This window comes from Eretmochelys imbricata, chromosome 6 (assembly GCF_965152235.1).
Source record: "Eretmochelys imbricata isolate rEreImb1 chromosome 6, rEreImb1.hap1, whole genome shotgun sequence".
NCBI classification, from domain to species: Eukaryota; Metazoa; Chordata; order Testudines; family Cheloniidae; genus Eretmochelys; species Eretmochelys imbricata.
In genome coordinates, this window is record NC_135577.1 from 64,812,244 (window position 1) to 64,833,729 (window position 21,486).

General features: G+C 43.9%; 1 protein-coding gene across 1 annotated transcript in view; it reads left to right on the plus strand.

The window, feature by feature from the left end:
• Positions 1–205: 205 nt before the first annotated feature.
• Positions 206–21,486, plus strand: part of GALNT16 (polypeptide N-acetylgalactosaminyltransferase 16) — a 122,892-nt gene continuing 101,611 nt past the window's right edge. Inside the window, exon 1 of the mRNA XM_077820242.1 lies at positions 206–404. Coding sequence (XP_077676368.1) covers positions 206–404 — 199 coding nt within the window. The remainder of the gene's footprint in view (positions 405–21,486) is intronic.

A 21,486-nucleotide genomic window follows, 5' to 3' on the forward strand; every position in this document is an offset into this window, starting at 1 on the left:
CGCAGGACTGAGCCGCGAGAGCCGAGCTAAAACAAACAGCTGTGACTGGGTAAGAGCCGGCCGAACAGAGAGAGGGCGAATCCTGTCACCAGCACCCTCCTCTCCCCATCTCCCTCACACAGAGCGCGGACCCTTCCCTTGCCTGATCCCTGGGAAACCTCTTCTCCAGGTTATCTGGCTCCCAGGCTCCACTGGGGCTTTCGGGATGAGGCGGATCAGGGCTAATGCCATTGCAATCCTGACTGTAGCCTGGATCCTGGGCACTTTCTATTACTTATGGCAGGACAACAAGCCTCATTCGGCAGCCTCCAGCAGATCCCCTAGCAGCAGCGGCAGGAATGGGCAGAGATCAGCTGCGAGGCTGGAGAGCCACAGGGAAGATGGGACCATCCCCCTCATTGTGAGTGAGACACGCTCGCCGAGCGGATTACATTTTAATTCTTCAGCAGCGGTTGTTGCGGGGAAATTGCATTGCGCGTCGGTGCTGCTGCCGGGTGAGGTGTTGTCAGGACCATTCATCTAGTTTGTCAGAGATTGGTGGGGGCTGGTGAATGAAGGGGGGGGGGCGGGGATGCATTAGAGGAGGTGTTAGATGTGCATGGGTTTCTTTCTATTTATTTTAGCATTCTGGCTTGTAACCATGACAGCACTTGCAATTGGGGAGCACTACCCAAAGGCTTGGAGAAATAGGCTAGCGCTGAATGTAAAGTCGTGTCCACTGGATGGCCAGGGTCTGTTTCTCTGGCTGGGAGCTGGATTTCCTTTTTGGCTAAGAAAGGGGTGGATGAAACAGCCGTGAAGGCTTGTTGGGTTGTATTCAAGCTGCGTGTTTTAAATGAGGCCAGAACGATTTGTATTTGCAGAAAACAGTTTCTTAGGTCCTGGGCTCCATGATCCTTGCTCTGGAAGGATTGTGAGGATCAGGGCCTGGGGGAATAATGTTGCAACACCCACACTGCCATGTGGCGGGTTTGGTGGTCTCAGCTGCATCATCCATTAGTTGTTGTACGTCCTAATGTGAGAGCACAGCAGAGCGTGCGAGCTTGGAAGTTAAAACTGAATTGAGCCAGAGGAAGCTCTCTACTGTTAGACTCATATTTCGGTTGAGCTCAGAGCGAGACAGGAGGGGTAGGCAGCCCTGGTTTATCTCTGCTTACATCCAGACTGGCTCCCTCCCCCGTTTTATTTCTAATTTGAGGCACTGTATCAAAAAGACCTGTCCTCCACTTTTCCTGGGGATGTCCAGGGGTTTGGCAGGGGGGTCAAATAGAGCTTCTGCTCTCCCTGTATTAGGGGAGATGATAAGAACCATTCAGCTCTATCAGGTGGAGAAGGTTTTTCCTCTTTCAGGCTACAAGGTAAAAATAAAAAGCCACTATTTACTGTAAGAAAAATACAAGTAACCAAATAAAAAACTCATTGAGCCCATTCTTACTGGAAACCTGGGCAAGACCACTCAGAAATTGGGAGATGTGTCATTGTTTATGTTTGTCTGTGAATCATCTGGTTGCACAGACATGGAAAGGAACAGAAACAGCCTGGTCTAATAGTTAGAGCAGAAGCCTGGACACCAGGATTCTTGTCTTTTCTTAGTGACTTGCTTTGTAACTTTGGCCAATATCTCAGTTTTTCCATCTGTAAAATAGGGCTGTGACCATCACATGGGGGTCATGATGCTTAATTTATTAATGTTTATAAAACACCATGAGATCCTACAATGAGAGATGCTTTAACAAGTGGGGTGTGTGTGTGTGTGTGTGTATGAGGGAGAAGGAGAGAGAAAAAAGAGGGGGTGGGGGGAACCCTACAAACACATAAGAACAGCCATACTGGGTCAGACCAAAGATCCATCTAGCCCAGGATCCTGCATTCTGACAGTGGCCAATGCCAGGTGCCTCTGAGGGAATGAACAGAACAGACAATCATCAAGTGATCCATCCCCTGCCACTCGCTTCCAGCTTCTGGCAAACAGAGGCTAGGGACACCATCCCTGCCCATCCTGGCTAATAGTTATTGATGGACCTCTCCTCCATGAACTTATCTAGTTCTTTTTTGACCCCTGTTATAGTCCTGGCCTTCACAACATCCTCTGGTAAGGAGTTTCCCAGGTTGACTTCCATGTATTGCCTTACAACCCAGGAACTCTACAGGAAAGGTCATGTGGTGAAGGCATAGGGCTAGGAGTCAGGAGACCTGGGTCTGTTCCTAGCTGGGCCACAGAGATCCCAATTTCTGGTGTGCTCTTGGACAAGTCATTTTGCCTGTTTCATAGTTTCTCCATCTGTAAAATGAGGGAAATCATATGAACTTAGCTACCTCTCTGAGGGGTTGTGTGGCTTCATGCCTTCATGTTTGCAAAGCCCCTTGAAATCCTCAGAGGGAAGATGCTGTAGAAGTGCCAAGTCTTATTATATTACTAATGTGTGGTATGTAAGTGCACATGCTCATACATATACACAAATGGTGTGATGATGAGCTTTAGTCATTTTTGAGTCATTATTATTAAAATATGGCATTACTGGTGGAGTACCATAGACATTGTCATTAAAAAAAAATAGGTATGGGTCAGCCTGACCTGGGCTTCTGTCCCAAGCCCATTAATAGAGCGGGATAATGCCGCTCTCTGCCTCCCCATTCCTCTCAGTAATTGGGGTCAGAGGATTTGCTACCATACTGGTCTATCTACTCCAGATTCTTGTCTCCAGTAATGGCCAATAGGTAATGGGAGAAAGGAAGGTGAAATGTAATGCACTTGACTGACTGTGCAGTGCTGTACATGGAATACTCCTTCCTGACCCCTGCAATGATCAGTTTATACAAGGAAGCAGGAGAATGGAAGCAGTTGGATCTTTTGAGTAACCGCATTTCTCAAATATATTCTATACACAGTGTGCTTTCCAAAATGTTCTGTCTGCTGCTGTGAGAGTCAAGCCAATCAAATGCCGTATTCTTGCTGATGTGACCCCTTGCAGTGGCATTACTGTTGATTTGGCACCACAGTGAGAGAGTAACGGGACTTTACTGTGATGGAATGTGAATAACAAGCAGTCAGCCCCATTTGTAGCAGTCTCATTGGATTGCTAGAGACAGCTCTGGGAGGAGGTGAAGCAGAGAAATAAGCAAGGAGCCAGTCTGGGGTGTGAGGGGGAAGATCTGTGGGCAGAGAAGCTGGAGAGCAGGGTGGTTGACATGCATTCCTGCAGGCTCTGTCCTAGGCACACTTGGCATAGGTTCTAATTTTTCAAGGCATATAAAATGTGCCTTTGTAGTTGCTTTTATGTGGGAACAGAAGCTATTAATATATAGAGAAACAGGTGCTCCTGGGTCTGTAGTGCCGTCAGCTCTGGTCTCCTTAGGAGTTAATTACTTTGCATAATAAACAATGTCAACACTATTTGTTTACCAGGTGTATCTATTGGCTGTTAACTTTTCCAAAGTTCCAGGGTGTTTGGATCTGCAGTTTTGGTTTGGCCCACGATAGAATTGTTAAGGTAAGCCACACAGTTTGGCTCCAGATCCAGATGTATCTCTGGTTTTTGTGGTTGGCATCTGGAGATTTGTTTGGGGCTTGTATTAAGATTCTTTGGAAGCACATTGTTTTGCAGTTTTAAAACCCTCTTTGTACTGCTTTTGTCTGCAAATCTCTTCTTTGACCAAGTGAGTCCAGAAGTTCTGCTCTGTGCCATTGCAAATCCCAGGTGAATGACATGTTTAAAAAATGGAAATGCCTTTGGGGGTTTTACAGGACTCTTTTTATCCCCTCTTGAGTTGGAAAATAAAAATCTACAGCTAACTAAATGGAGAATGAGCAGGGAGTAAGGCCACTAAATAACTGCCTGACTTCTGATGGCCAATGTGAGCCTGACTTTCAAACTTGGGTGCCTAAAATTTTGAGTCTGCTATGGAAATCTCTATATCAACCCTAATCATTAGCGGGAGGTCAGGTGTTACAGTGATGGGTCTCCAAGAAATACCTGAGATTCGATAATGTTGGACACTCAAATCCCTGTTCTAGGCACAGAAGTTCTAAAAATTTGGCCTCTCTGGGTCAAAAGTCATCCTTGGTTTCATCCCACTGAAATCAACAGATTTAAAAAAATAAATGAAAAGACTGACTAGGTCAGCTTTGGAAATCATCTGCAAAGCTGTGTCCCCTTTTGAAATAAACATGGAGATGAACTAGTAAAAATCTGCTATGGGCTATGTCTACACTATGCAGCTTTTAGCGACACAGCTGTGCGTGCCGCCACAAGGTGCACAGTCTAGCAGCTGTTTGTCGGTTCCCCGGCCGACAAAAAACTTCCACCCACAACGAGCGGCCAACAGAGCACTGTTCACACAGACGCTTATCATCGACAAAACTTTTCTCTGTCGGGGGCGGGGGTTAACACCTCTGAACAACAAAAGTTTTCTTTCACTTGCCATTGTAGACCTAGCCATAGTTACAGGCAAAGCTCAACTCCTGTGTGTTTGGCTTTCCAAATTCCCTCTCCAAAGACCACAAAGGATCTGCAAATAGCTGGTGGTTGTTCCTCTAGGATGGGGGAACCAAAATACAGCCCAAGGGCCAAAGGCAAATGCTCAGGGCTGAGTTGCTGTTATTATTTAGTATTAAATACAGCCCACAGAATCCAATGGGGCAAGCTCACTCCCATGCAGTTATCACAAAGCTATCAGCACCACTGTGTAGCGATGAGGCGTGTGTAAACGAAACAGCTGCATGAAGAGGATCATGGCATTCCTAGAGAGGCTGTAGAGGGGGCCCTGCACCAATCCCAAACAGGCTAGCACAGAGTGGTTATTGGGGTAACTGTGGGAATCCATCCTTACCGGATGTCAGTGGTCCAGAAGAGCAGTGGATGATACTGACTCGTAGGCTGAAAGAACAGCAGTGAAAGGAGTGAGGTGCTGCCCTGCTGCCTAGGTACAGGTTGGGGGTAAATTCCAACCCTCCTTGGAGTAACCCACCCACAGCTTGATTAACCCAGACTAGTATGAGGAGGAGTAAAAGTTCACCCAAAATATAGTCTCTCTGGCCACTCTTTTTTTAATAAACTGCAGGCTGAGAACAAATCAGAATCTGATGAGCTGAGCCCCAGGACTTGGTTGCTGGTGAATTGAGCCAACAAGCACTCCCTGCTCATCTCTCAAGGAAGGCGCAAATACCACAGTCCTGGGTATTTATTTTTTATGTTTAACAACGTGGTACTTTTTTTAGGAGTAGCCCTGGGGCTCCTGCACGTTGCTCACATGGCTCTCTCTGTTGCAGCGTTTGGGCTTTTCTGAAAAACAGCATTCCAATACATGTGCCCTCCTTTCTCTTTCTCCCCAGTGGGATGTTGTCTTCAGCTCCCCATAGGTCTCCTTTACACAGAAGCTTTAAAATGGGTGATCAAAGGGTTCTTGGCACTACTTACACACTGAATTTCAATGGGTTAATCATTCGCCTCTTTTCTTCCATCTCCGTTAGCACAGATGTGATGGACGCTTGCTTCCCTTTCCAAAAGACTGAGAAAGCTGCCCAGTACATTTATTCCATGTAAAATCCGTGGTCCTAAACGTGAGCCCATTGAGGAGAGTAAAGACCCTGTTGTCACGCAGCGAATGCTGCCTGCATGTCAGATACATGGCTGATGCACAGTTTTGAAAATGGAGCCCCACTGCTGTCTCTCCATGTGGTGGTGGTGATGATGCAAAAGGCATAGTAATAATAGCTCACCTAGACCACTGACTAGAGAATTACTAAAAAGAAAAGGAGTACTTGTGGCACCTTAGAGACTAAATGTGTTAGTCTCTAAGGTGCCACAAGTTCTCCTTTTCTTTTTGTGGATACAGACTAACACGGCTGCTACTCTGAAACCAAGAGAATTACTGAAGATTGAGATAGGAAAGACTTGTTGGATGATCTTGATGATTTGTGATGCTGGAATGATTTGTATAGGTGCTGAGAGCCTTTGAACCAAATAGTGAACCCTCTATATTATGGAAACCACTTCAAACCATGGGTGCGGTAGCACCCCCAGTACCCCTGGTTCCAGCATCTATGATCTTGTCTGTCCTGCAGGGCTGGTACAGGATTGTTCCCTATGGTTTGTTCTCCCATTCTCTTGTCCTGTCCAGTTTTATACATCCTAAGCAACGTCCCTCACATCCCTTAGGAGACTATTCTACAACTGATAGATCTCACTGTCTAATATTCTGTCTACATTTCCTTCCATAAAATCCCATTACTCTTTGGTGTGGTAGAAAGAGAGCCTGAGACATAAGGCTTTGTATCCATTTCCATTTTGTATCAATATCAATTTTGACCAGCCTAAATAATACATCTCCCCTGTTGGTGTTTGTTAACAAATCCTTTATCCTTCTCTCCTTCCATCTGAAGATTTCAAAATACTCTGCAAAGATTAGTGGATTAAGCTTCACCACCCACTGTGAGATAGGGAACAGTATTATCCCCATTTTACAGATGGGGAAAGTGAGGCATAGAGGTTAAGTGACTTGCCTGAGGTCACATAGTGAGTCGGTGGCAGAGTTGGGTAAAGGACACAGATCTTCTTATTCCCAGTCCTGCATTTTAGCTGGAAGACCATTCTCTCTGCTCTCCCCTTTACTATCCTCTTACACCCTTCAGATCCTGATAGATTTAACTGTAATTTAGCCACGCTACCGATAATCAGTTTTATTTATTTTTAACACATTATTGGGGAAATAGAGTGTGTGTATATGCATTTTAAAAAGCTCCCTGCTAGATCTGATACTCTCAAACTCATTACACTTCACACATCTGAATCAGCTGTTTCCAGCTCCTGAGCTCCCTGACAGTCCTGTGAAATGGTTATGTCCCCCTCTTCCCACTTGCTGCTGTCAAAACCAGATATGATATTTCACTCACAACTGAGATAAACTGCATCTTTCATGGTTCAATAGCTGATCTCTTTTGTTCTGCAGAGGTTTCTATCCCACTGGGCTCCCTAGGGTTGTGTGCCTGCCTGGAGGCAGTTCTTGTCAGTTTCAGTGCTGTAGCTATGGGAATACAGGTGGCTTCCACATAAATAAATAAAATAACTGCAAGAGAAAAAACTCTCTGTAGTGGCACTTTGCCATACTCATGATCTACAGGTTTTATTTCACGTCCTGCTGTGCTGCTAAGGAGGTAGAACCTAATAATTAAAGATATATCACAGCTCATAAAAGCGTCCTCTTGAGCTGGGGGAAATCTGGTTTCTGTAGAATTTTACTCTTCCTAGCTAATTTGTGACTGACCGTCCCATAGTCAATAATTTGCCTTGGTGTTCCAGTTTAAGAATTTAACCAAGTTTCTTCTTCTACCCCGCTGGGTCGATACAAATTGATTTTCATCTGTACATGATCATAAAGTGGCAGTCCCCGCTAGACTGTTTGATCTCTTAAAGGCTGCTCATTGAATTTGTATTTTTGTATAAGATGTGCTCTACAAAGTAGGTGATCAGACTCTGGATTCGGAGAGAGTCCAAAGCAGTTCAGGCTTTTGGGCAAACCTTTGAACGCCTCATAATATTCAGTGTATTGTGAACTATTGATGTTTTTCTTAAAATGACTTTTTCCCCCACAGGAAATGATTTCTCCTCCTGCATCACTAAAGGAAAGAGGAATGTTGCAGAGTTCTTGGGCTCTTCCTCGTGCTAGAATGCAGGACTGTCTTGCAGGAGGAGTTGTTCGGCTAGTACCTGCATACCTTCACAGATTCTGCATTCTAGAACCTGGCCTGCTTTGATGGAGACCTATAGTTCGGATCTCAAATTCTTCCCTTCTTATAGCTGGTTCACCAGAAGGCATAGGACTTTATGAGAACCATCCCTAGAGTCCAAATCCTGGGTGAACGTAAACTGATCTGTCCATACTGTTGCTAACACTGTTGCCCACAGTTCTGCTAGTGTCCTTCACAGAATTCCTGTATCATCTGGATATGAGGAAGGGGATTCTTCCCTGGATACCAGTAGGATCAAAAGAGCATTTTCCCTTTCTTTGGGTTTACTCCGGTAGTATAGCTGAGGATAAGTGTGTGTAAACAGAGTTTACCGACTTCTTGTTTGGGGAATATGGTATTTACCACAGCCAAGTCTGGAGTGCCAAAAAATTTATTAATCTTCACCCACTTTTTTTTTTTTTTAAACCTCTACACCGCTGGTCTATCCTGTTTAATACTTGGTTGGGAGACCCCTCTGGAAAAGCAAAATGCTAATGGGAAACCCTCATGGAAAATCCAGATGCCACGTGAAGTTGTGTTGGTGATTAAGTAGGTTTTGCTCTTCCCTTGCATACTGGATGGGACCAATGTCCCAGCGCAGGAAGAGGTATTGTGCTGCTGATGGAGGTACTGTCACGTTCTGGGGTGCAATCCAGACATGTGAGAGGTTGTATCACCGCCTGCCCTATAGCCCTGAGTGTCTCCAAATGCTGTGCTGCCAAAGCTCTCTTGTCTGGACGCTTCCAGCTAGCAAACAAGCCTGCACTGAGTGTCGGTGAGTTAAGCAGCCCTGGTTCCTTGCTCTGACCCCAGCAGCCTGCCTACAATACCACAGTCCCACTCTGGTAACACCTGGCAAAAGGACCCCACTGCCCCCCTGTGACAAAGTTCCTCCTCTACCTTGGTGGGTCTTGTGCTTATTGGCGGATTTGCTCGCCTTGGAGCTTCACGGCAGCTCTCAGTTTGGCCGTTTTCGTGAACCCACAGTCCAGTTTGACTCGTCCTGCGTCTGACCAAGAGTTGGGAGGTTTGGGGGGAACCCGGGCCCGCCCTCTACTCTGGGTTCCAGCCCAGGGCAGCTACAACTCACTGGGCTACTTCCCCATGGCCTCCTCCCAACACCTTTATTCTCACCATAGGACCTTCCTCCTGGTGTCTGATAATGCTTGTACTCCTCAGTCCTCCAACAGTCCACGTTCTCACTCTCAGCTCCTAGCATCTCTTGCTCCCAGCTCCTTTCACATGCACCACAAACTGAAGTGAGCTCCTTTTTAAACCCAGGTGCCCTGATTAGCCTGCCTTAATTGATTCTAGCAGCTTCTTGATTGACTGCAGGTGTTCTAATCAGCCTGTCTTAATTGTCTCCAGAAGGTTCCTGATTGTTCTGGAATCTTTCCCGTTACCTTACCCAGGGAAAAGGGACCTACTTAACCTGGGGCTAATATATCTGCCTTCTATTACTCTACTGTAGCCATCTGGCCCGACCCTGTCACACCCCCAATACTAAATTTTCCCAAATCCATGTGCTCTGCAGTGTCCAGCCCTCTCCTAGAACACTCAGAGGAATAATAAGGTCCGTTTGCACCTTTAAAGAGACAAAGTTGGGGATTGGCCCTGCTTTAAGCAGGGTGTTGGACTAGATGAGCTCCTGAGGTCCCTTCCAACTCTGATATTCTATGATTCTAAAAGAACATCACAGCTTATTAAATTAACTGGGGTAAATAAACCCTTCCCTTCAAGTACAGCACTGACTTGGTTTATTGTAAAACAAACAAACAAAAGGACATAGGATAAGTGATACCAAGTAGAAGAACTAAAGTTAGAAAGGATTACAAACAGATAAAATCAAATACACTTTCTAATGGCTAAGACCTGACTTAAACAAGCTATAGTCTTTGTTCAAGGTAGTTTCCTTACCAGTCTTCCATTCCCAGAACTTTGACTCCCTTGGCTGAAGGACCCATTTTTCTAAGCTTGCAGAGCTCAGTCCAGTGATGTTGGTGAGATGTGAAAATGTGTCCCTGAGCAGGGCTAGTCATTAATGTTTTTATGGCATCTTTTGCAAGAGTAGAGGTACTAGAAATTTCTGCAGAACACTAAATCTATCTGTGTAATTAAATTCTCCTTGTGTTTTCAACTGGATAAAATATACTACATTTTCTGTCCTGCAGATCTATAAGTGTTGCATTTCATCCCAAAGGTAGTTGGCTTCTTTTCAGAGGTGGTTGAAAATTGTTACCTCATGGGAAGGCCCATGAAGTCTGTGGTTTATTGTAGGCAGATATTCACTCCAGGGGACAAGGCCTCTAACACTTAAGGTTTGTTGTATATATTCCTGTTGCGGCAAGGCCCACAATGTTTGTGGTTTCTGCTGTCCTTTGGATGTTTCTCACAAACCACAGGTGAGTGGGCTATGCCAGCTCCGTAGAATAAGCATGGTTGATAAATGCGTCTCTGGGAGTGTTACTGCACAAGAAAGATTCTGTAAGAGTTTGACAGCTTTATATTTTATTTACAGTGCTTACATTTTGGAACTGTGGAAATGCTATTTGCCTAAATGGCAGCAAATGATTTCATATTTAATTTGTTCCAGTGGTATACATGGGGCTTAAAAAATTAAAGTAAAATAAACAAAACAAACCCATCACAAAAATGTAAAAAATCCTGTCAGCTGTGTCTGAGGGCTTCCCTCAGTACCTTAATTCTGAATTCAAGTGGCTAGGTGGTTCTACAAATATTCTGTTCTTGAAAAGTGTGCTGCTCTGCCTGTGGCATGATTTTTTGGTGAGGCCAAAGGTGAGGTGCTCCTTAAATTAATCCCACATTCTACTTATTATTTATATTTTGGCAGTGTCTAGGAGCATGAGCCAAGGACCAGGACCCCTTCATGCTAAGTGCTGTATGAACACAGAACAGAAAGATAATCCCTGCTCTGACCCTTTCCACCTAAATCGGTGGGAGCATATGGGGTAGGGAACACATCCATTACTTGCTCCAAAGTTTAGGTAGCTTGTGCTTCAATAATACACAGCCACTTCCCAAGTGAGGCTCTCCCGATGGTCTTTGCCTCAGTCTGCAAAATGGCCCCCATCAGAGATCATAGTACTAAAACCTGGTAATACACCTGCACACATGGAGTCAGGGAGCTTTCCAGTTTGCCTTACAATCCTGATTGGATGGAGCATAGGCGAAGGGGAGGATTCTCAAATCCTTGGCTCTTTTAAAGGAGCCTGCAATAGCGTAGTCATTACATGTAATACTGTAATACCAGATCTGCTTGCAGGCACTGCAAAGTGAAGCCTGGATCCTGTCTCTTGATGCTCACTTGAGGAGAATATGAACTGCCATATGCCTGAAGATGAAGTCAGGACAGGAAAAAAAAATCACTCTTTCCATTTTAACTGAGCTGTATTGTGGTTGTCAGTGTTGAGGAGCTTTCCTGCTCTGAAATATGACTTAATTATCCTTGCTGGCAAAACACAGCCCAGCAGAAAGGGAGTAAAAGAAACAGAGTCAATTGTGTTGAGGATGAAAAAATATTCTGGCCATTTGCTTACTGTTATTATTTTTGTCTGTGTCTTTCTCTATGGAACTGAGCTGCCGTATCAGATAGGAAGTAAATTCAGTGGTTGGAACTAGCATCTACCCTCATAATGGATAAAATAACTTTCTAAAGGAGAGGCTGACTCGGCCTGTTTCTGTTTGTCCTGGGAACTGCTGCAAAATACCTTCACACCATAGGAGCCTCTCTAGATCCCATCTTCTAAGAAGTTCTACATGTCCCAGGGTCTAGTTGGTTCTAACTTGGTAATCCTTTCCCTCTTCTCTGGCTGGCTTTATTCTCTTGCACTTCCCTTCCTTTCACTGCTTCAAACAAATCTTCCATTGTTTTTCTCCTTCCTCCTCGTTGGCTTTCATGCCATGAAGTGTGATAAGGTGTGAATTGATCATTCTTAACCTGTACCTCAGTTAGGTAGAAATGCAGGATGGTTTTGTGGTTAAGGCACGGGACTGGGAATCAGGAGACCTTGCTTCTGTTCCTGGTTGAAGTGCAGACTCGGTCTGTGACAATGGGTAATGCCTCAATTTTCCCATCTGTAAAATGGAGCTGTTGTGAGGCTTAGTTCATGAATGTTTTTTAAGTGCTTTGAGATCTTCAGGTGAAAGGAGCTTTACAGGGCTGGCTAATAGGTGAACCTGTGTTGGATGGCATGAGAGTGGCTCAGCTGTATGTGCTGTCATCTTAGATGCTGTTTGTCTGAGCATTTCCAGTGCATGCTCCAGCAAGGTTAGAGCTGGTCAGCATTTTTCCAGCAGGATGTTTTTGCATTGGAAAATGCTGTTTCATTGAAATCAAAACTTTCCTTTGGAACATGTTTATTTTGACTAAATTTCCTTTTGAAAAACAAGAGCTGGAAAAGTATTTTGATATAACTGAAACATTTCAACCTTCTCAGAATGGAACATTTTGATTTTTTGTTTAGAAATGACTTTTTGTTTCAATATTTATTTTATATGATAAATTGTAATTTAAAAACAGACAAAGTCGGAAAGCAATGTTTCAGTTTTCTCAAAATGGAACATTGCGATTGACCTGAAATGAATTGTTTTCAAAAAAATTCATTTCATGAGAATTTTTTTTTGTTCTGATTTGAATGAAAACAGATTTTGAAATGCTGGAATTTCCTGTTGAACAGAAATTCCAGATTTCGAGCAGCTCTTATCAGGTTATTGGTGTGTTCGCATCCCAAACTACTACATCATCTAGTATAATTGTTGTAAGCCTGAGCGACCATAATATTGAAAGCGCTGCAAATCAGAATGGAGGTGCACTAGTAAAGCTGGGGGTGGGGGCGGCAGATGGTGTCTCAGCAGCAGAATAGCAGAGGCTGCTGCAGGTCAGGAATGAAGTGCTTTGACAGAGCTGTGTGAAAAGCCAAGGACTGCATTCAAGAGGGCTGACAGTTGAGGATTGACTGGTAAAGCTTACACGCTGCCTGCTGGTCTCTACCATTCACTAGTATAGATCACACTTTCACTTTTGTGAGCACCTTTTTTGTTTTTGGGTTTTTGTTTATTTGTTTGTTTTTTTTTTAATCCAAAAAAGGAAAAGAGGGATTAGAGCCTGGCCATTCCCCACTGATGCTCACGAGGCCAGATTGTGCTTGTCGTTGTATGCTGTTATTTAGACAGTGAGACGTGTGTGTGTGCTCACGTATGTGTATACATAAAAATGAGAGAGAGAGGTCTTCAGGGCCCCATTCATGCAGAGAAATTGCCCATGGTGTGAAATGTGGTTTCAGAGCATGGGCAATTTTCCAGTGCCGATTGAACCTAGCCGTTGGATAGGCAGCTGTGTGTTCCTTTTGGAATTGCCTTCTCTTGACTGCTTATAGAGGGGTCCTTTCTGCTCTTTTGAATTGGGTAATGCAAATCTGGCAGATGTGTCTGTTTCTTAGCTACGTCCTACTTTCTGACTTGAAAGAAAAGAGGAGAGGGCTCGCTGTCTGCAGAGAAATGGTTCTAGTCAACCTGAAGAGGCAATGTTAGACTTTCCTGGTGTGTTGTGGAGGGGCTCTTGGTTATAAGATTTGACTCTCTGGATACTTGGCCTCCAAAAAGTCTCTGAGCTCTTTGGGTTAAAGCCGTACTTTCTCATTTAATTATATGAGGGCCAATAGTGACCACTCTGTTAGAGCTGCCTGAAATTTTCCATTACCAGCCCCTTGTTTTCAATCTCTTATAACTTCCCAAATTTGTCACCTTTTGAGCTGAACGTTTCCAGTCTTGTCTCTCTGTGCAGGTGACTATATTTTTTCATAATAATAATAATAATAAATAAGTTAATAATAAAACAAACGTTATTTTGGGGCACTGGGAAAATGGGGGAATATATTTTCCTTACTATTAAAGCAATACAAATTAAACCTTTTTTTGAACAGGCCTTTTGTCGAAACAGCTGTGGGTTGAAGCTTGGCTGGGGAAAGAGCTCTTATTGAGGAGAGGTGATATTGAGTGTTCCCATAAAAGTTCTTTTTGATAGACTCAGTTATGAATCATTGAAAATTGCACTTTGTCCATGTGCAGAATGTTCTGAATGGAGTTTTCTCACTCACCTCAAAGTGCCTGGCTAACTTAAGTGAATGGTGAAAAATCTAGTGAATGGCACAATGAATGCAGTAAGGCTTGTGCATTTCGTAAAGAGACGAGTGCATGGCTCCTAAGGCTTAGCTTACAGGAGAGGGGCTCTCTGGAAAGTGAATGAGATGGGGTGTTCCAGCCAACTAATTCCATATAATAGAGTTTCTTTTTTACATCTATTTTTCTTAAGAAATTTCATTAGAGAATTGTAAAGATGGTAAAGCACTCCAATTAGGAACGTTGAAGTTATATGTGTAACCTTGTCTAACCCATGGCATACCTATATAGCACAACAACATGGTAATTAATTACGTGATCACATACTATTTCTCAAACAATATAATACAGGCTTTTATATCGTCTTAGAGTACGTCTTTGCTGCAGAGTTAATTCAAGTTATCTGCATTTGAGTTACGTCTCTTACAGTAGCCTAGCTTGCATCAGAGTGGCCACATTGAAATAACACTTGAGTTGCCAGGGCTGCCCTGGTGCTGCACTCACTTGTGTGGCAGGCAGTAGCACTTTGAGGGCCATATCCCATGGTTCTTTGCGCTGCAGTAAACTGATCTGCTTGAGGAATTCTTTCCAAGTGCATTATGGGAGAAGCTGCTTGTCTTTTCTGGGAACATGGGGGGAATTGTGGGAAGGCGCTGGTGCATTAGCAGCACTCCCGGGGCGCTAGTCTGTGTCCACCCTGCAGTGCAGTTGTTTTAGCATCTGCTGAGTTGTGTTAACTGAAGCTTTAGGCTATACCCCCCCTGTACAAGCCACCAGACTTGAGTTAAGGGTTTTTGTGTGTGGATGGGACTCAAGTTTGGGGCAACAATCAAATTATAACTTGAGTTAACTTTGCAAAAAACAATCTCCTGGATGCACGTGTGTTGCATCTGACAGTACTGTGTATGCTAGAGATAGTCCATTTAAAGTAATTGTAAATGAAAATAACCAATAAACCATATTTACACTACATACTACAGATTAAACACAACCACATAGAGTAGTAGTGAAAACTTGCTGGTCTACTTAGGTCACCTAAGCTTGTCATTAAACTAGTTTTGTAGCTAACTTCCTCGTGCTCCAAACTGCATCCAAAGAGAGCTGAGCAGTGAGCCGAAAAGGAAACCTGTAGGCTGGAATGAGTGGCTGTGCTTGGGGCGTGCCTGCTGGGAGATAGCTCTGCTGAGACGGCTTCCTCCTTTTCCCCTCCGGTAAAGTCATCAATGCAGCAGGTGTTAAGAGCTCTCCACCATAGAACATGCTGAGTGGACATCTTTTGAGGCATAGGATATCCCGGGACTCCTTTCGATGAATCCTCTTACCATTTTGAATCTTTGTGTCTTAGTTAATGGGGATTTAGTCCTCTCAATTTGTCCCAACTCATCTCCGTTTCCTCCTTTTTTTGTTAAAGAGTTATACTGTCATATTAAGCTTTAAAGGGGATTGGATTGTTGTATATCATTCCTCTCTTCTAAATGTCTGCTAGGAGACCTTATGAATTAGGGGCAGGAATGGATAAAAAGATGACATCACTGTCTCCTGAAGGAGAAGAGGGCACTTAGATTCTCTAACCTTTTCTTCTCCTTTACATTCTCCTTGCAGCTACTGCATTGGATACTCTTTGAGCTGCTAACCAGTGACAACACCATGTCAAATTTCCTATAAGTCATCCTCCACAATTACATTACACAGAGGGAGGGATTCCTTGCAGTCAGCTGGGGGAGAATTCTTCAGCACAGGCACTGCATGGGGCTACTTTAGGCGGCCCAGTGCAAACCACCTCACCAGCCTCCAGGGTAAAAATGTGCTAGGGACATGACTGTGTGTTGGAATGGCGTTCCCAAACTGCATGCTCTTACAGAGATTCTGGGGTGCAGATCTTCCCATAAGAGTCTGACATAATGTAGAGTAGCCACCCCATGTGTGTCAATCTGACCCCTCACCAGCCCAGACTCCAGAGGGCACAAAGGTAACCTAAACCACCCTTGTGCCTTCCATCTCCCGGGCTTCTCTCATGCGTGCTGCAACTCCTAGAGACACAACACACAATCTTACTTAGTGTTTATAGCGCAGTTTCTTCCGTTTGGTTCAGTGGAATTTTAACATTGAATCATTTCATTTAAAATGTAGAGATTTTAATTAAAAAGAAAATCTGTGGCAGAATCTTCACCCGTATTGGAAAACAGAATTCCAGGGCTGCAGAATGACAGTTTAAAAACTCCCTAACTAGTGTAACAGCAAAATTGAGCTCTTGGAACATAATGCTACCATGTGCAATTTTCATTTATTAGGTGCACCAGCACATCCTGACTGCGTCTTGTGACAGATTAAGTGTTTGGAATCCACATTACATCATCATATCTTGCTCTCCTGTAATACTTCAGAATTCCACTAAATTATGTCTCTCTCTGCTATGCCTAACTCTCCAAAGTGGTGTAGAGCTTTTGTTGTGGCTTTTATAATTCTCTGTAACAAGGACAGAATTATGAAGCATGGAAGCGGAAGGGTATTTTGAAATATCAGAGCAAAAGATTCACATCTTTCCAGACCTGACTAAGGCAGCTGAGTCTCAGTGGAAAAGATTTTTAAATTTTGGATCAGAATTTTCTTTTATCTAAAGGTATCAATTGTTTAGTATTTTTCTTCCAGGTAAACTCCAGGTCATCATCACTGGAAACGTTAGTAGCATATAAAAAAAGTTTGGATTGATGGTGTGAAAAATAAATCTTAGAAATAAAAATGACAAAATAGGCGATCTGTAAGCAAATTTATATATATATTCATATTTCCCACATACTTGTGTGGCTTATTTGTGTATAGTCTTCATGTTCAGTTGTGTTTTTTGTGTATCTGGGAATCTCACTTGGATCCCTTTTTAATAGAGATTTTTTTTAAGCATCGAGACTGGGGACCCCCTTGTACTAGGCGCTGTATGTGCAAAAGAGAGCCTCTGCGCCCCCACCCCCGCCCACCAATTTACAATCTACATGGACAAAGCAGACAAAGAGTAGGGGAAAGGAAGTATTCATCTCCTCACCTTACAGATGAGGAGCTGAGGTTAAGTGGCTTGCCTGGGTTCGCACTGGAATTCAGTGCTGTTGCAGAACCAGCAACAGGACTCAACTTGCCTGAGGCTCAGTCCAGTGCCTGGATTGCAAAGCCATCCTTCCTTTCTAAGGTCATGGCTAGGCTAGGAAAATAGGTCATGCTTCAAAACATGTTATCTAATATGTTTTAATTAACATTTTAAAATACTTCCTGTTCAAGAGGACTCTCCATGGGCCTGCTATCATTGGAATCTGTTCCATTTGTGCTGGAACAGACCAGAAAATCTGTATGCCATTGGCCTACAAGTATTATCTCAGGCATCCGTGGTTGTGGCATGGCTTACTGAAGGAGAATGTGAATGTCAGCTTCTCTACAATGCCAAAGGGAATGTTTTATGCACATTGTTGCATGGACAAATTTCTATCTGAAAGGTCACTTGGCCACTAATCAGAAAGCAATAGTTTATGTGTCAAAAATTTGAAAATAGGGGGCTGTTATCACGTTAGCTGGAACTAATTGGCATTTAACAGAGCATTAAACCAGGAACCTAAGGGTATGTCTACACAGCAAGTAGACACCTGCGGCTGGCCCATGCCAGCTGACTTGAGCTGGAGTTGTGGGACTGTTTCACTGCAGTGTAGACACCTGGCCTTGGGCTGGAGCCTGAGCTCTAGGACCCTCCCACACATCACAGAGTCCTAGAGCCTGGAGCCCAGCCTGAGCCCAGATGACATACAGCAATGGAACAGCCCCGCAGCCCAAGCCCTGCAAGCCTGAGTCAGCTGGCATGGGCCAGCCGCGGGTGTCTACTTGCTGTGTAGACATACTCTTACTGTCTCAGGATGTATCAGTTGAAGTTCAATCTGTAATTTTATTGTTACCTGATCATGGTAGATTATTATTGGCACTGTGCAGTGGTTAGTGGAGGAATAATTCCAGAAGGCAATAAGTTTTAGGTGCTTCAGTATTTGCTTATTGCTAACATAATGATGCTTTGCACTTACATATTTGCATGAAGATCTCAGAAAATGCTTTACAAAGATGGTAAATATCATTCTATTTTATAGTTGAGAAACCAGGGGCACAGAAAGGTTAAGGACCTGATTTACAAAGGTGACAAGCACTCGCAGATGCCATTGATTTAATTTTGACATCTGTCATGCAAATCATTTGATTGACATCTCTCAGCTGGAATTTAGGCATACTTTTGATTATCCATAGTTCTATGAAAAACTTCTTTAACTTGCTGGCAAGAATACTATGGGAAACTGTATCAAAAGCTTTGCTAAAGTCAAGGAATAACACATCCACTGCTTTCCCCTCATCCACAGAGCCAGTTATCTCGACATAGAAGGCAAATAGATTAGTCAGGCATGACTGTCCCTTGGTGAATCCATGCTGATTGTTCCTGGTCACTTTCCTCTCCTCTAAGTGCTTCAGAATTGATTCTTTGAGGACCTGCTCTATGATTTTTCCAGGGACTGAGGTGAGGCTGACTGGCCTGTAGTTGCCCGGATCCTCCTCCTTCCCTTTTTAAAAGATGGGCACTACATTAGCCTTTTTCCAGTCGTCCGGGACCTCCCCCGATAACCATGAGTTGGCAGTCGGTATCAAGCGGAGTGCCCCAAGGGTTGGTCCTCAGGCCGGTTTTGTTCAATATCTTCAATAATGATCTGGAGGATGGTGTGGATTGCACCCGCAGCAAGTTTGCAGATGACACTAAACTAGGAGGAGTGGTAGATTCACTGGAGGGTAGGGATAGGATACAGAGGGACCTAGACAAATTAGAGGATTGGGCCAAAAGAAATCTGATGAGGCTGAACAAGGACAAGTGCAGAGTCCTGCACTTAGGACGGAAGAATCCAATGCACCGCTACAGACTAGGGACCGAATGGCTAGGCAGCAGTTGTGCAGAAAAGGACCTAGGGGTTACAGTGGACAAGAAGCTGGATATGAGTCAACAGTGTGCCCTTGTTACCAAGAAGGCCAATGGCATTTTGGGATGTATAAGTAGGGGCATAGCCAGCAGATCGAGGGATGTGATCGTTCCCCTCTATTTGACATTGGTGAGGCCTCATCTGGAGTACTGTGTCCAGTTTTGGGCCCCACACTACAAGAAGTATGTGGAAAAATTGGAAAGCATCCAGCAGAGGACAACAAAAATGATTAGGGGACCTTGAACACATGACTTATGAGGAGAGGCTGAGGGAACTGGGATTGTTTAGTCTGCGGAAGAGAAGAATGAGGGGGGATTTGATAGCTGCTTTCAACTACCTGAAGGGGGGTTCCAAAGAGGATGGATCTAGACTATTCTCAGTGGTTGAAGATGACAGAACAAGGAGTAATGGTCTCAAGTTGCAGTGGGGGAGGTTTAGGTTGGATATTAGGAAAAACTTTTTCACTAGGAGGGTGGTGAAACACTGGAATGCGTTACCTGGGGAGGTGGTGGAATCTCCTTCCTTTGAAGTTTTTAAGGTCAGGCTTGACAAAGCCCTGGCTGGGATGATTTAGTTGAGGATTGGTCCTGCTTTGAGCAGGGGATTGGACTAGATGACCTCCTGAGGTCCCTTCCAACCCTGATATTCTATGATTCTATGAGATAATATATCCCACATGCGGCATGAAGGATTTCAGTGTTTCATATAAACGGATGCCATTTTTCCAGATTTGATGGCTTTTGGATCTGGCATTCCAAATCCATTGCCTCTACTGTATGTGTTACAAGGTGAAAGTTCTTCACTCTTGACTGGAACAAGATGAGCAATAGTAAGTCATTTCAGGTATGTTTCACTGGCATCTACATAAAAAGACAAAGGTGTCAATGAGAGGCTTATTTACATAAATGTACGACTGTATTTATCTTTGAGCCAGTTTCCAGATTAGAGTAAAATCCTTCAGGTGAGACATATGCCATTTGCACTGAGTTTTTAATTAGAAAAAATGCAGCATAAACACAGTTCTTTCTCTCTCTCTCTTTAATATGGTGTGGGATAGGGATTTTGTATATCAGCAGAAGTGTGTATTTCATCCTGTTGTTGTTGTTATTTATTACTTAGCTGTATAGTGGCAGAGCCTAGGGGCCCCAGTCAGGGATAGGGGCTCCAAGTGATCTCTCTGTGCTGACACACACATAATTTTTCATTATTTAATGAATGTACTCAATAGCTGTCTTTGAGTTGGGACAGTTCCACGAGACTGTTCTTTGTTGAGAAGATTTTTAAAATTTGCACATTGAAAAACTTCTTAATCCCAAAAGTTAAAAATGTAAACTGTGGGGAGAAGTGGGATCTTAACAACAACTCTTTAATAAAACAGATTTGCCCCTTCCCCAAGCCTTGCCCAAGGGGGGGAAAATACACTACCAAAGGAAAATCTTCCTCAAATTTAGTAGTTTAGGTTTGGTGCTAAGGTACCTACCAAATTTAATTGTATTGGACAATGGCTTTCAGTATTATGACACCCTAAACACAGAGCTGTTCACCAGAGTTTAAAAAGTCCAATTTCTTTTACCACTTTATAGCAAAAGAAGAAGAAGAAGGAAAGAGATTAAATGTAGCTTACTGGACTCATCTAGTTGAAATCTAGTGCACAGCACTGAGCAGTAATTTATTAGACTTCTAATTTGAAAAGTTATTACCATTTTAAAGAGTCATGTAATAATGGCTCACTGACGCCAGGGAACTTAAAACAGGACTCCACATGGCTACAGGAGCTGTCGGGTGTGATTGTCAGAAGCACTCAGCATTGGCCTAACTCTGCTCCCATTGAAGTCAGTGGGAGTGCTATCCCTGACATCAGTGGGAGCAGTTAGACCAAAGGAGAGCACATTTGCAAATCCTACCCTTAAGTGCTTATATTTATTATTTTAGTGGATGTTTTTAGCCCTTTCCCTTGCAGAGACAGACATTAAAGTATAAACCAATTGCTAAGCAGACTTGCCAAGGGTCAAAAGAGAATTTTTCTAACAAAATTGGATCAGACAAGCTGAGTTTATTAAGACATTTTCAAAAATAAAAAGTTACCACATTTAAACACTGCTAAGATTTATTTTTCCCCTGAACTTAGCTGAGAGAGTTTGGGATGTGCCTGGATATGCCTCCCTGCTGTTCAGTGTCCCCTTCACCCCACCCTGCACCCAAGATGACCTGCTAGCCCCAGTGGCCCCATTCTTTGGGCTTCTTAAGGTGTTCACTTTCTAGGTGACTCTTAAGAGATGTATGTGGTGGTAGGACTGGTTAGAACACATAGGCAGGGCCATCCTTATCCATACGCAAAGTATGCAGCTGTGTAGGGCACCAGGAAATTTGGGGCATCAAGTTTCCTGGTGCCCTGCACAGCTGTGAGTTGCTCCAGCCTTTGCTCTGCCTCTTCCCCATGGCTCCCACCCCTTCCCTGCCTCTTCCTGCCCCTGATCCACCCCAGACCCACCCCCACTCCCCTGAGGACTACAGCAGGGCTGGGCCTGTACTCACCGGCGGCGGGAAGTGCAGCGACCTGGCCCCAGCTGCGCTGCCGGTGAGTGCTGGGGGGTGGTTCCCCCTTGTCCCCCAAACCAGCCTCCACCCTACGGAGGT